This window comes from Ammospiza caudacuta, chromosome 7 (assembly GCF_027887145.1).
Source record: "Ammospiza caudacuta isolate bAmmCau1 chromosome 7, bAmmCau1.pri, whole genome shotgun sequence".
Taxonomy (NCBI): Eukaryota; Metazoa; Chordata; class Aves; order Passeriformes; family Passerellidae; genus Ammospiza; species Ammospiza caudacuta.
In genome coordinates this window covers 39,276,782-39,291,875 of record NC_080599.1, presented here as the reverse complement: position 1 = coordinate 39,291,875, position 15,094 = coordinate 39,276,782, and the positions used below count along the sequence as shown (strand labels likewise).

The 15,094-nt window shown below is 52.8% G+C and overlaps 1 protein-coding gene across 2 annotated transcripts; it reads right to left on the bottom strand.

The window, feature by feature from the left end:
* Positions 1 to 298: 298 nt before the first annotated feature.
* On the bottom strand, positions 299 to 15,088 carry LOC131560126 (mucin-5AC-like). 2 transcript variants are annotated; one of them, XM_058808793.1, is made up of 5 exons: positions 15,010 to 15,088; positions 5,139 to 5,609; positions 3,766 to 4,092; positions 3,287 to 3,447; positions 299 to 2,483 (listed from the first exon to the last, which is right to left on the bottom strand). In XM_058808793.1, the coding sequence occupies exons 1-5, from the start codon at positions 15,074 to 15,076 to the stop codon at positions 2,439 to 2,441; spliced, it is 1,071 nt and encodes a 356-aa protein (XP_058664776.1). In that variant the 5' UTR covers positions 15,077 to 15,088; the 3' UTR covers positions 299 to 2,438. The 2 variants fall into 2 exon arrangements, with proteins under 2 accessions (XP_058664776.1, XP_058664777.1); XM_058808794.1 differs by lacking the exon at positions 299 to 2,483 and adding an exon at positions 2,990 to 3,156.
* Between the last annotated feature and the right edge of the window lie 6 nt (positions 15,089 to 15,094).

Below are 15,094 nucleotides of genomic sequence, written 5' to 3'. Positions count from 1 at the left end.
AGGTGTAGATTACATTATTTGGTCTAGTGTGGTTCTCTAAGACACATTTCATCTAATTTAACTGTATACATATTAATCTCACTCGACCCAGAGCAGGAATGACCCTGAGAAGAAGGAACACAGGCAGGGGGTGGTGTCCTTCTGAGCTGTCAGAGCCATGGTTCATGGCTGTCTGGCATTTTCTAGTTATCAGCTCTGTGAGTCTTTGTGCCCCAAACTGCTGCTGTTTATCTATCACAGGATTCATCTATAAAAGCTTTTCAGTTACACGTTTGCAATGAAAATACGAGGACTGAGACACTTTTGGCATTTGTAACTTTATTGCAGAAAAAAAAAAATCCACTATCAACATATTTTACAAACAAAGTTGCACTTTGGTGTTGGGCGAGTTTTTCCTCACCCCTTTCCCCTGCACAGCGATGCATGGGAAACCAGAACAACCAGCCTCTGCCCTTTTGATTGTGTGCAGACACACTTCCCAGACATGCCAGCCTGCACCAGTTCCAGCCAGGATGGAGTTCTGTTTTCCACCACTAACTTGCCAACTTGGTGCCGAAAGCCAGCAGCACCCTGCCCTCCGGCAGGGGAAACAAGTCTGTAGCTAGGGAGATCACTCTGTGCAGACAATGCTTGATACAAAAGCTTTGGAGTTGTGACAATTGCTCTTTAGTTCTCATGCAATCGTAGAAGAGAACCAACCCTCTTCCCTATTTTACTGGGCATAAATACACAGATGGAAGGCCAAACTGAAGCCCAACTGCAGTGCAGCCATTTGTCAGCCACTCTGGAAGCAGCAGCACAGGGAGGAGGAACTGCTGGCTTGCCCAGTTCATCTATTTGACCCAGACCGGTTCTGCTCCATCTTTGGGCTTTCCAGGTAACTTGAGCTCAGCTGATGGGGAATTATCCCGTACCCTGCTATGACAACCACTAAGAGCACTGGGAAAAAAGGTACTTTTGCAAGTGAGGCTTGGTATCTGTCCTTTGTGGGGTTCAGTGATGTTGTACTGAAAGGAGAGGAGAAACTGAGGCTTGTAGAGCAATGTGCCAGATAAACTCTAGCCCTTGCTGTATCCTGAGGGAGCAACTGGCTTAGTCAAAAATCAAACACTCTAGAGAAGGCAAGTGTTTCCATTTTCCTGCAGTCAAATGTGAGTTAGAAAACAGGAGCAGGTGTAATTACATGAAGATTGTCATGTCACACACACTCTGGTCTTTTTGAGGCAAGGGCACCAAAAGCTCCTCTGATTTACACTCAGAGGCTCTGGTCTATGGGTTTCCTTGAGAGGCCTCAAGAGCCTTGGATGCAGTCTACAGCAGTGATATTTTGAGGCAAAAGTGCAGAATCTAATCAGCATAACACCAAGAAAGGAAGGGGAGGAAGGCACCTACATCCAGGATCTGTCCTCATGACAAGACACAACTGGCTCAAAAGACCAACACCAGAAAGTAGAGGAGCTCTGGCCTTGCATAGCACAGGAGGGAGAGCAAAGCACCAGCTTTGTACAACAACTTCCAGCAACCAGAGGCTAGAAGCACAATGGGAGGTACCTGAGGAAAGGGTTGTGTTAGCCCAGGCAGGGAAATGGACTAAAGCATTTACTGGGCCTGGGAAAGGAGTTTACACATATGCCAAAAGCATCAAGTGTAGGAGACATGGTTTCCTAATTGTGGTGAGACCAAATTAGTGTGTCTAATTGGCAATAGACTGAGTCCTGTCAAGCTCAGTTAAGCTAACATTATGTTCAATTTCCTCCCAGCAACTTCAAAGCAACATCAAGTAGCAGGGGCACTTCTCCAGTGGCCACAAAACACTTTTCCCTGGTTGAAAAGGTATGCATCTAGGAAGGAAGCAGAGTAGTCTTTTATCCTCCTGTAGGTGTTTCAGGATGGGCAATGCCAATCCTGGGACTAAAGCTGAAACAGGAACAAAAACAAAAGTGCAAGAAAACCCCCAAAAGAAACAACCTTAAAAATACAGAACAAGAGGGAGCCCAAGAGAACTGATTTCCACATCCTTGGCTTCCTCAGAAAACAGCAGTCTCCTTTGCTGGCACTGTGCTGACACCACCACTGTTAAGAGCCCTAGTCTGAAACACTTGCCCACCTCCTTTGAAGGCAGCCACCAAGATCAACAGAGGAGATCCATGCAGAACACCATGGCAAGGGCTGTCTTGGCTAATTGGTTGCCACACTAAAAGGAGGAGACACCTCTTCAGGGCATTGTTTTAAGGAGAGCCTGGAGAAAAGGGTCAGACTTGGGCTCTGATTTGCAGCATAGAAACTTCAACACTGACCTATTGAAAATGTCTAAAACCAAAAACCATCTGAAAAGGATCTTTCAGTTGTGTGCAAATCACAGCCCCTCATTCCTCAGCAGATCGTCTGGGACCAAGTCCTCAAGGCCTTTTCCTCTGGGCAGCAGACAGCCTGGTTGCCTAGTAGCTGTAGAGGGAGAGAGGGGTGTCCTCCATCATGTCATCCTAGAAGCAGAGAAGAGGGGCTTTAATGAGATGTCTGCATGGTGGCATCATGGTCCCTGCCTGGGAGACTGCTGTGCAGGCAGCACAGCCTGCTCAGCCACACCTCACAGCGTGGCATCTGCCCAGCCATCCACCTAAACGCTGGCACTGTGCAGCTCCTGGATCTTTGGGCTGTCAGTGTCCCTCCTGCTGCAGCATTTGGAGAGAAGAGGTGTGTGCAGGAACTGCCTGCCTGCTGCAGGGATGTGGAAAACTCTGGCTGTTGAAAACTCCACTCAGCTTGAAACAGCATCAGCTTGCGTGCTTAGCTGCAGCACTCCTCTGTTCCAGAAAGTTCAGGGAGTTATTTGCAGCTTCCCCAGAGCTAGTCCAGCCTCTGGAACCCTCATATATTTTTATATTCCCAAAGGGTCAAACACAGACAGACAAACAGACAACCTCTCTGGAACAGAGCATCAAATCTGCTTTGTCATAGTTACAAAGCAAATATATCAAAAAACAGGAGGAGAGGGCAGGAAGGTGTCATTTCAGGACAAGCCTGGATGGAGCTCTCCTTCCTCTCTCTAACCTCTCAGCGTTCCCCTGCAGAGTGAGGGGAAGGCAGAGAGCTTCTTTAGTGCCCAGCCTTGAGACTTGCTGTCTTGACTCAAACCTTGGATGGAAGGAGAGGGACCTAAGGAGGAACAGGAGCGTGTGATCAGCATTGGTGCTGCTGCAAACACCCAAAGCACTGCTAATGGAGGAGAGCAGCAAAGCAGTGAGTGGCCAGGCAGCCCAGGGGGGGCTGGTGGAGGCAGACTCACCATGGGCAGGTCCTGCAGGCGCCGGAACTCGGTGCGGTTGTTGTGCTGGCGGTAGCGCAGGAATCCCACCAGGGCCAGGATGGCCACCATGACAATGAACACGGAGATCACAGTGATCACCAAGGGGTCAGCCCTCGCTTTACCGGCCAAACTGGGGAGCTCTGCAAGGAGACCAAGGGAATGAGGCCAAAGGAGAGCCCTCAAGGGCTGGAACAGCAAAGCTTTGTCTTTTCTGCTTCTGCTCAGTACAACCAAGAGGCAATTTGAGGTACCTGCAGCACTTTGCCATGTTTTGTGAGAACAGGTACAAAACAATTACAGAATCTATTAGAAGCTGGAAAAGACCTCTGTGATTATCAGTCCAACCCATGACCTAACACCACCTTGTCAACCAGACCACATCCAGTCTTTCCTTAAACACCCCCAGGGATGGTGACTCCACACCTCCCTGGGCAGCCCATTAAAAGCAGAGCATTTACCTGAATTATCATCACCAACATCCAACACAGAAGTCTTCTCATGCCTGGGCTCTAGTGACTGTGCCAGTGTGGGCATGCTGGTGGGGATGGCAGCTGTGCTGGCAGGCGTGGAGCTGGTCACAAGGGGTGTCACTGTCACAGTACTGGAGGCAGTAGCAAAGGACGTGCTCCGTACAATGGAGGTGGGAGCAGAGGAGGTTCTGGGCTCCACAGTGCTCTCCTCTGTGGCACCCACAGGGCTCGTTCCTGCCTTGGTTTCAGACCTTGCTGCTGTAGGCCTCGGGGTCTGCCCATCAAAAAGCCCTGACTGAGAGCTGTTAGTTGTTGCTGCAAAATAGGAACAAGCAGTTATTTCAAAGGACCCAGTGCAAGCACACTGTTCTGTAGGACTGGACAAGATAGAAGCAAGAGTGTAAGAAAGATTGCTGGAACTACAGGAATAGCAGCTTATTGTCAACCCTTTGGAAAATAAGCAGAGCCTTTAGCACAGCCACAGCTGAGCCACACTATAACCCACAGTGCTTAGAACGTCCTCTCAGTTTTCATATGTGCCAATCTGCAATGTCAGCCAGCCTCAGCTGGGCCCACAAGGCCTGTCCTTGGGGACAAAGGACAAGCAGACAAGCTTAAACAACTTTACACACAGCTGAGGATCACCCCAGAGCAAGACACTGGGACAGGACTCCCATCCCTCCTTAGAGGGAGCACAAAGGGGGCTGCCCAGGGACTGGGTAGCAGCATCCCCTGAGGCTGTGTCAGTTGTCACAGAACAGCAGGACCATGTGACACGAGCCAGGGAAAACAATGCATGAACACCATGTAAATCAGTGATCAGTCAGTATCTGCCTTGCATTAGGGGTGTGTGACAGCCTGGCAGACCCCAAGATAGACAAAACTGGGATTGCAGACCCTATAATCAGTCCCCATGTTGCCCAGAGGGATCTGAAGGTAGGGTAGGGTTTCCCAAGGTTGGATGGATGAGCTGTCACTTGTGCTTGCCCATCTCCATGTTTTGTGTTAAGGGAGGGTGTGCTTCTCCAGGGAGGCTCCCACTGAGCCCCCAGCCCTGATGCCAGACAGGCCCAGCTGGGCAGTGCTGCTAAGGCATGTTGTTTCAGTTAGACATATGAAGGATGTCCCTGCACACAATCAATCAGAAAGCAGCCAGCACAATTAACACCAGAATTAATGAGGTTTGCAAAGAGGATGCTGAACTAACATCTTTGCAAATAATTTGCACTGAACTGGCTCTGCTTAGTGTCTCATTCCCTTCTTCTTCCTCTCTCCAGTTAGCAGGAGAGTGCTCAGACATTCCCAGGTTGTGCATCCTTGAGGCAGGACTTGGTGCACAGGCAGTAAAAGCAAAACCTCACCCGGCCCAGTGTTCAGAGGAGGCGTGGGGGTTGCACTGCTGGCATCATCCGTCTCTTCAGTTGTGCTGAAAGGCTCTGTGGCTTCATGGCTGGGCTGGTTTCCTTCCAGAGTGCTGGCAGTCAGGGTAGGGGAGGGGATTTCAGTGCTGCTGTTGGCTGACAAGCTCATGTTGTCATGCTCAGGATGTGTAACTGTGATGTCCCCAGGACTGGCAGTGGTAGAAGCCTGCAGTCTCTCTGCCTTGGAGCCTGCCATGGGGGTGGAGGGGATGAAGGCATCCTCCACCTCTGTAGCTTGGGCCCCTGTGGCACTGAGTGTTGCAGCAGTTGCGTTTTTCTCCAGGCCTGGCTGAGGAATGGCAGCAGTCACTGGAGGCACGTCAGAGGCTTCCCTTGGCTGAAGCGAGGTTTGTGCTGTGCTAGGAAAAGGTGACAGTGACACCAAGGCCTCTGCTGTCTGCTGACCCTCTGCTGTGGAACAGAGAAGTTTGTCAGAGATCCCACAGTGAGAGGACAAACAGGGGGGAAGGACAGAAATGGAATTTCTTTATCCCCTTAATTCCAAATCCAGCACAGGTTCACACCTGAGAAAGGATTCAAACAGCTCCTCTGTCCTCCTGGTTTTGAGGCAGGGACCTGTTCTAGGGGGACTTTTTCTTTACCCTCCTGTCTCTCCAGTCCTGTGCTGTTGTTCTCTAGGGTCAGCACAACCAATCCCTCTATCCTTGAGCAACTTTTAAATGTTTTTAGAGGATTTGGGTTTGTTAAAAGTATCACCTGAGACCTGATTATGTAAGAAATTTAGATAAGTCTTTGGTTCATTAAGAAAGAGTCAAAAGTGGTGCTGAAAAAATGCAAATGAGGAAATTGTGGAAGAAGACTCTCTAGCTCCCCTGGCCCAATGAAGCAGAGAAAAGTGATATTTAAAAAGACTGTGGATGGCAAAGGTAAAGCACGTATCGTGAGTCACCTTGGCAGTAGTGTGGGGTTCTGCTGGAGGGAAAGGTGAAATGGGCAGCAAGAGTACTACAGCTAACAGGGCTGGGGTGTGCCATGGGAACTGCCTTCCTGAGCTATTTATGAACACATCACCACCATGAAATACAACTGTGGTCATAGAAATGGGGAGCTACTCAGCCTCCCACTACAGCAAAAAGGGGCAGCCTCCCTGAAGGGCACCTGCAGCAAACAAAGATCACCCCAGATCCACAGCTGCTAGACAGTGTGACAGCATACAGGAGGAGGAAAGCCAAAAGGCTCTTACACAGATCCTGTGAGGGTTTTTCAGGCTATAAACAGGAAGAAAACAGAGAAATGTAGCCACATCGGGATGGACTCTCCAATTAAAAAACGTCTCATAGTCAATATTTTGACAATTTCTGTTAAAATTTCTATCCAAGCCACAAAGGACTGATGAGCTAATTACAGAAAAAATAAAGGTAGTGAAGGAAATCCATCATCATGTCCCTTCTCCCCACAGTGAAAAAGCATCCAATGCAGATGCTGTCAGCAGTAAACATTCATCCACCAGCCAGGCAGCCCATTCTTATACTGTTTTGGGGAAATTTCAGCAGTTTTTAAAAGCTCTTCAGAACAGACAGAGTTATCAAAGCTTTTCTCCAGCTACAGCACTTAACAGACCCTAAAAAAAGACACAATACATGGCTCTCTCAAGACCTTTGCAGTACCCTGACCAGCTGGAGAATTCAAAGCCCTGAGCAGCCTGATGGAGCTGTGCTTCCCCAGCCCGGGGCCCCAGCCCCAGGAGCGCTCCCGCAGGGATGCACAGCCCTGCTCAGCACATTCAGAGAACGAGCTCTCACAGGGAACCCAGCTGGGGCAACTTCAACATGAAGACCAAAGGCCTGAGTGATGCTCCCTTTGGCCTCTCCTGGATCCAGACGTGCATGGGCAGAAGGTGCCTCCAAATAAAGCGAGCTGCTCTGCCATGGAGCTCAGGTGTAGGATACACCAATAACACCTGGAAGGAAAAGAGCTGAATGCTGGGTTTCTTGGGACCAGGCACCAAAAGGCATTGCCACCAAATGTGACAATTCCCAGCCCTAAACACAGCGCTGCTATTGAACACAGGGTGGGATCCCACCTGCTCCGGCTGCTGGCTGGGCACTGGCGGATGCTTGCTCAGTAAACACCCACTGCCTGCTCCTGCCCTGCCAGAGACAGAGCCCTGCTGTCACCACGGGGTAAACAGGAAAGGTGGTGCCCAGGTGCCTGGCCAGTGGCAAGCCTGGCTATGTGCTGCTCTGAATAGCTGGCCTGTGTCCGGGCAGCCTCTCATGGGGTGGCAAGTCATGACTTGAGTCATGCAGAAGAAAGATTTGTGGAAAGCTGTCTTGCACAAAGGCCTGAGCAACTCTGCAGCCATCATGCCACTTTGTGACCAGAAAAGTGATAGGCAAGATGGGTGTCTTTACAAGCAGCTCCATGGGTGAGGGTCTTTAGGAGAAATGGGTTCTTCGTGTCTCTACCAACCTCAAACTGCAAAGTTCGTTGCAGAACCCAGTTCGAATTTCTGGTGGATCCGCAGAACCCAGATAGCCTGAACTTGGGGGGAAATGGGTGATTTTAGGCACAAAAGGAGGGAAGGCAGATGAGTCTGGGTCCTACACACCAGGACACCTCCCTGCATGCCTACCACGAGGTGCTGTGGGACAGGAGGGTTTATGGGAACAAGCAGGTCCCCCCAGTCCGCTGCACTCACAGCTTCCTGCTGTCTGCAAGAGGGACAGCCACTGGGACTGGCATTTCCTAAACTCTTCTCTCGGAGAAGCCACTTGGCTTCTTCCCACAAAATTATCTAGTGACCATCACTGCTAAAGAAAATGGTTCCCGGGTGGATGAGCCACTCTGGTGTAACACAGCACTGCGGTGTGAAAAACCTGGTTTGTAGAGAATTGCAGAAGAGATTTTAAATTAGCAGGTGAGGAACAAGGGACTGTTTTGAGTATGGCAAGTGTTGATGGCACCTCAATTAGCAAATCATCCAGCCTAGCACAGCACACCCAGCTCAGGAAACAAAGGAGAGCCTAATCCAGACTAACATTCTAAAAATTCAAGACATTAAGAGATGATGGTAGGAAGATAGAAAAGGCAAGAGACTTAGAATGGCCAAGGAAACAAAAGACTGAGTAAATCCTGATCACCCGGGGACAGGCAGACAAAGGATTCCCATCACCCATCTGTCAGCTCCTGAGGGGTAAGGGCACATCGAAAGCCAGCACAGTCACCAAGCAAAGCACCTGGGGAATCCCACAGAGGTGCAGCTTGTTCCTTGTGAGCTGCAGGTGCTAAAAGGTACAAGCGGTGAGTTTTATTTCAGTTTCAGTTTAAATAAAACCACTCCTCCAAAGGGCCTTGCTGCAATGCCACAGCTTTTTTGCCAGTTTTATAATCCATCCAAAAGGACAACCTACTGCCACGCAAAGGAAGCCTGCGGGGCAGAGGGGAGAGCAGAGCGCTGTGCACAGCAGAGCATTGCTGCCTGTGCCTGGCAGACCCGGCAAACCCCACCCGGGCTGGGATCCTCAGGGGTGCAGCTCCTGCTCTGCTCTGGAGCCTGGTACCCAGCAGTTCGGGAAATCCCCAGCTCCAGCGCAGCTGTTCCTGCCCCAGTCCCTGGGTGCTGATGGTTTTAGCTGTTTATCAGTCACCTATAGACACGCAGGTCAGAGCTCGTTCCTCTGGAGTCTTCCTGGAGAAGCTCTGCTTCCTGCACCCCATGCCAGGAAAGCCACGGCTGTACTGCCTAAGGCATCGCCCTCACCAGCTTCAGGAGACAAGAGGGAACCGTGTCCTTCTTGTTTCAGATGCAAATGGCAAGAGTTAGTGTGAATGCTTCACCTTTTCTGTGATTCTCCAAGACCTGATAACTGCAGCATTCTAGGACAGCTGGTAAAGGTGCACTCACCCTTGAATCCATAACAGAGCAGCTACAACTGTCCCAGGATCTCTAAGCAAGAGCTCTGACCATAAGAATATGTCTTTCCCTGACAAGGGACTAGGGGTGAGCTTGGCTATATTTCAGCCTGCTGAAGCAGAGCTGGTCCCCTAGCTACAGCCCCACTCCTGCCCTGTGTCTGTGCTAACGCCCCAGGCTCAGCCTGTGCGTGGTGAGAACCAGAGATCCCAGACCACATTAGGGCAGGGCTGGTGGATTTGGAGCAGCAGCTCCCATCAGACTGTGCTGACTGCAGTGACCTCTGTCTGGGAAACAAGAGGGGCAAAGGAAGAGAGTGGTCCCAGGGGAGGGGGGATGCAGCCAAGCAAGAAGCAGCCCCTGTTTTGGATAAGGGTGGGAAACACTCCCAGCTCTTTCAGGGAAGGGAGGGCTCTGAACATCAGCCCACAGCTTCGACCCCTCTCTGTCATTGTCTGACAACACTGAGAGACTTCCAAGCATCAACCCAAGCTCTCTCCAGCCCCAGAACAGACATGGTAAATTATGCTGAAACAGAGAGGAGTGAAGGAAGCCAGATCTGCAGGAAACGGGGCCATTCCTGCCTTGTGCTCCCTGCCCAAGATTCAGGGCTGGGGCCAGGCGAGGGGCTGAGGAAGGTTTGCACAGGCAGGACAGAGTCACTGCTGTGCCAGGGTAGTCACACAGGGTGGGGACCGTGGTCTCCATGCTCTGCCACAGCAGCCACCCCACCATCTATTTGCTTCTCAGATAAACGAATAACAGAGCAGGGCCTCAGCTGGACAAACCCTCAACAAGCTTCTGCCACAACCCTCCTGCCTCTCTCAGCAGCATCCTCTGCACCCTCCTTCCTGTCTGGCAGAAACAGCAGCCTGAGTTCCCCAAAGATCAACACCAACGGAGCTCCAATCCGTAGGTTTGAACATTTTTAAAATCCCTATTAGGATGAGATGAAGGTGAGGAGGCAGGCTGGCTCCTGGGGACTGAGGGAGAGAGCAGGGCAGCAGGGTGCAGGCTGCAGCCACCACTGGGAAAAGTGCAAAGTCCCACGTGAGAGCTAAGCACAAAAATGAGGATTCCCTCAGGATTTCAGAGAAAGTGCCCATGGGAACAGGACTCCCTGGTGTTGATGTATCCTCCTGCACAGGCTGTGACTGTCTGAGGATAGCACCTCACTTAAATCAGCTTCCTACAGAATGCATGTGAAACCACTGCTCTGATTCATTGAAAAGGCACCCAAACCCTTCTACAATGCTATTTTGGTGCACTAAACAAATTCAATTTCCATTTAAGTGTAACAGCTCCACTCACAAACAACCTGGTAAAATGGAAAAATACAATGTTTAAAAAGTCAAAGCATAAACTATAACCTGTATGTATCAAAGCAGTCATATCTTATTGCTTAGCAAACTACTGCATTAAGTGTAGAAATTATCTTTTGTTGCCAGTTATTACATTTTATGGTTACCAACTAACAGTAATTAGACAATCTCTTCAAGGAAAAAAAAGCTTGAGTATAAATGCAAATAAAACCATATAGTGGGATTTAAAACGAAGGCTCTTCATTTCATTTAAAAGCAGAACTGGAATAGCTCCTGATTAGATACTACCTGAGCCTCATCTCTTTTCCTGGAATAACAATAATAAAAAAACCAAACAAGCAGCAGAAGAGACTTCTGGAGCCCTTCAGGAAGGTGCCAGATGCACCCAGGGATGCTGTGGAACAAACACCCTCATGGAGGCAAAGCAAGCTCAGAGACAGGATCGGGTACAAGGGGCAGCTGCTTTGTAAGCTCAGCTTCATTGGGCACCTTGCAGGACCTCAATGGAGGCAGGGTGCCAGAGGCTGCATTTGCCACAGGCTCCAGTGCTCTCCCTACCAGGGCTGATGTCCAGACTGTCCCCATCCCCATCCTGGCTGAGAGGCTGGACAGACTCCCTGCGCTCCAGGACTCCAGGCAGGAGGTGTAGGCGCCCATCCAGCCTTGCAGCCTGCTTGGGGACCACCTGAAGCTCTCCATGGCAGAGTTTAATTCATTGCATCCCTCATGGCCTCGGCAAGCTGCTCTGCAGGCACCAAAACTGGGGGGGCTGAAAAGGGGGTGCTGAGCACCCAGTTCAGCCCTGGAGAGCTGCCAGGCCAGGCAGGCTGCAAAGCAAGGGCTGAGGTAAGGGACAGGAATAGAAACCAGCTCTCCTGACGGGAAGGAGGTGGCCACGAGCAGAGCACGAGACGGGGGCAGATTAGATATGGGGTGCTGAGTGAGTGTGGGCCACTGAGGAGGGACTGCCCAGCACCCAACCTGCCCAGGCAGGCAGGAAGATGATTCCTCAGGGCATCTGTGGATACCAGGCCACAGGCTTGAACCACGGGGAGACAGAAAGGAGAGGCAGTGCTACCACCTCAACAGATGGCACTGCACTGGGAACCAGGACAACCAGCCAATGTGGCATGGCAGAGCAAGAGCTGCAGCAACAGGGATGAGCAGCCCTGGAAACAGCACTACAAATGTCAAGCACAGGTACTTCAGTACTAGGAAAACCCATAAAACAGCAGAGAAACAGCACAGCACATAGCACACAGTACTGGGACAGCACCAGCCTGATCACTACCTGCAGGAACAGCATCCCAGGGTGTCACACTGCCTGGCCCTGCCACATGAGACCCTCCTCACCCAGCCAGGGGAGAGAAATGCAAAAAACTGCTTTCCTACAGGTTTGCAGGAAGCTCAATCACTGATCCCCCATTTAGAGGTAAGGGGGCTTATCCCAAATTTCTATGGCGGGGAAAAGGGAGAGCAGGCTGCCTGCTCAGCTACCACTGTCAGAGCAGCCAGTTATTTTCCAGGGGCCACATACAGCTATGGAGCACCTTGCTTGGCAGGAAAGTGCCTGGGAGACTCCCATGCTGTCTGGTTTTATTCCTCAGTAGGGGACTGAGCAGTGGTGAAGGCTCCTTCACCCAGAAGCTGCTGGGCACACCCATGGCATGCACGGCCTGGGAAGCCTGCCCTTCTCTGGGGTTGTGTAACCTGCAACAGCAGGGAGCTCTGGCATCAGACAGCCTGGCCCTGCTTACCTCAGGAGTCACAGCTGCAGTGGAAGAAGCATTCACATTATTAGGAGAAATTAATAAGCCAGTTGCCTTAATAGCAGCCCCATGTCAGCAGGCAGCCTACTCTCCAGTGCAGTGTGGCAAGAACTGGGGGTAAGTTTGGACATCAGGAAACTTGCCCTGGCCTGGGCAGCCCTACAGGGCTCAGGATGTAACCCCAGACTCAGAGGCACTGAGCCCTATGAAAGCTGCTCCACAGAGCATTGTGGGGATGATCACAGACCAAGGGAAATCCTGTGTCAAAAACTGTGTCTGCCCACCCAGAGGGTCTAGGTGGAAAGGAAGGAGGGACAGGGGCTTCTTTACTATAGACTGTCCCAGCTCCCCATTGTCTGCAGGGATGGGGCCAAGGGAGCTGAAGGAGGTGAGTGCTTTGCCCCTGCCCAGCAGGTCAAGCCTTCTGGGAAGGGCAGCAGGGAGACAAGGCCCACCCTGCCCCTGGGGCTGAGGGATAATCATGTGTAGAAAAGGCATCAAAGACTGATGGCATGACATGAAAAGTTGGGCTGGGAGTGCAGGGTCACACTGCTGGAGGAAACACCCAGAGCAGGGAACCAAGCTGTGGCTCAGCTCTGGGTGCAGCAGAACTGGAGCTGTCCTGTCAGGGTGGGGCCAAGTCCATCCACTTGTCCTTGCCCTGGGCAAACAAAAGGAAAAAAATCACGGAAAATCGTCAGTGGGACCTTGAAGCAGACACTCTGCCTGCCTGTGTGCATGGCCCCGGTGGTGCCCACAGATGGGGTTTATGTGCTCGTGCTTCTCCCAGCCCTGCTCTGCTCTCACTGCTTGCAAGGCAGCTCAGCACGGAGGGAGAGGCAGAAAAATGCCCAGACCAAAATTACTCGGGGTTTTATTTGTAAGGCTGATGGTGCTGGAGGAAGTGGATTTCCGCAGGCAGCGAAGAAAGGCTGCATTGAGAGGCTGGGGTGGGCAGAGCACAGGAGAGCAGCAGCCTGAGCTCCTCTTGGCCCTGCTGCAAACCCAGATGGGGAGTGGGAGCAGGCACTGCCAGACAGCAGGAGCAAAGGGAATCTGTGCTGGGAGCAGGGCAGAGAGCACTCTGGAGCTGGGACAAATGCAGCTTTGGACAAATTTGTCTAGGACTGCTGACTTTGGGTGAACCGTTCCTTTCCCCACCACTGTCCTGGTGAGATTTTCTGGTGTCTCATTATGGGTTGTGCTTGCTAAGAGGCATTTTATTAACGGTGGTATCTCTTCCATCTCTTTTCTATTTTCACAAAACATCTGGTCTTTCAACCACAGTTGAGATTGGGTAACAAATTCAAAAGCTATGAGGGCAAAGGCCAGGTCAGCTGCATAGGTACCATTTCCTGAGACTGTGGAGAATCTTGGATTTGGACACTAAGCAACAAAGATCTCAGGAAAAACCCAGTGCAATCTTAATTTCTGGTACATTCTGTCAGTTTGAGTCTCGGACTCTGCAGCAAGAAGGTTCCTAGGAGCCAGCTGGGGCAAGGGGCTCCCTGGGGTTTCCCAGTGTGCCCAGAGTGTGAGACACGGGGCCAGAACACAGCCCCCGGCAGCTCAGAGCTCCTCCTCCTTTCAGAGGTGGAAATCCTGAATCCTTCCTTTGCCCGTGGCTGGCCACCTCCCCACAGCCCATCGCAGCACAGCCACTCTGTGGGGAGCGCAGCTTCACCCACATGAAGGGAGCTGGTTTGGGACCGCTCCCAGGGCTCAGCCTCAAACCCAGCTGCATCCGGCACCCAAAACCTCATCCTGAGTGCTGCTCTCGCTGCTGGAGCTCAGCCCCACAGGCTTCTATTCTAGGGTTTTCCCAGCCCTAATTAGTCATTAGAAACTGAGTTTCTGTGTGTCACCCCCGGTCTCTCTTGCTGCAGTAATGGTGCCGGGATCTGCCAGGGTCTGGCCAAGGGTTTTTCTCAACCACAAAGTAGAAGAAACACGTTTTGCTTTCAGTGCCCCTAAAGTGCAGAGCCTTTGTCACTACCAGGGTCACGGGGAAGGTGACAGCCCCCAGACTTGGGGCACACTCCAGCCCCGCGGCAAAGCTCGGTGGTGTCGGTGGACGGGGCTGTCAGCGCCACGCTGCACACTGCGTCTGCCCACGTGGGGACGCGTTGATCCCAGAGCAGAGCCGAAATACGGCCCGGGAGCCTGCCCGGGGCCGCGGTCTGGCTCCTGCTCCGTCCCGAAAAGCTCCATCCGTCCTGCCCCTCTCCCCGCAGGCACAGGGCCCTCGTCCCGTCGTGCTGCGGGAGGCGGCAGAGTTCGGGCTTTGTCCGGGCTTCCCTCGGGGGCAGCTCAGCAGCGGCTCGGAGGCACCGCGGGCGGCAGGAGGCTCGCAGGGCTGGATGCTGCCGGAGGGGAACCCTCCAGGACCGCCGGCCCCCTCCCCGCACATCCCCTCGGGATCCCGCCGGGCGGGAGCTGAGCCCGAGTGGCTCCGCCGGCGGGAGCAGCGCTGCCGGCAGTGCCTTGTATGGGCAAGGCCGGGACGGGCGGCCGCGCTGCTGCCCGGAGCGCGGGGCTCAGCCGGGACCCCCCGAGCATCCTTGGGCCGCCTCACCTGCTCGTCCGCCGGGGCGACGGCGCCGGGGTCCGAGGGCATTTCGCCCGACTTCGGGGGGCAGGCCCGGGGCGCTGCTCCCAGAGGGGGAGCCCTGGTGGGGGCTCTCCAGACCCTTCTCCCGCAGCCCCACCAGCGGGCGGAGGAGCCCGAGTCCCGGCGCTGCCCCGACGGCTGTCCCGGCGCTGCGCTCCCTGCCGCGGCGGGACCGGCGGGATCCCCTCGGTCAGCCCCCCGCCCCGGCACCCCTCGGCGGCCGCCCCGGTACCTGGCAGGGCGCAGAGCAGGCAGCAGGCGGCGGCGAGGCGGAGCAGGGCGCGCCGCGTCCCCTCCATGCTGGGCCGATCCGCGCT

Coding starts and splice junctions, on each gene's coding strand:
- LOC131560126 (XM_058808793.1), bottom strand. CDS start 15,076: ATGGAGGGGACGCGGCGCGCCCTGCTCCGCCTCGCCGCCGCCTGCTGC. Junction 3,448..3,765: donor TGTTGGTGATGATAATTCAG/GTAAATGCTCTG, acceptor GTCTCCTTGCAG/AGCTCCCCAGTTTGGCCGGT. Junction 2,484..3,286: donor GCCTGCAGGACCTGCCCATG/GTGAGTCTGCCT, acceptor CTCTGCTTCTAG/GATGACATGATGGAGGACAC.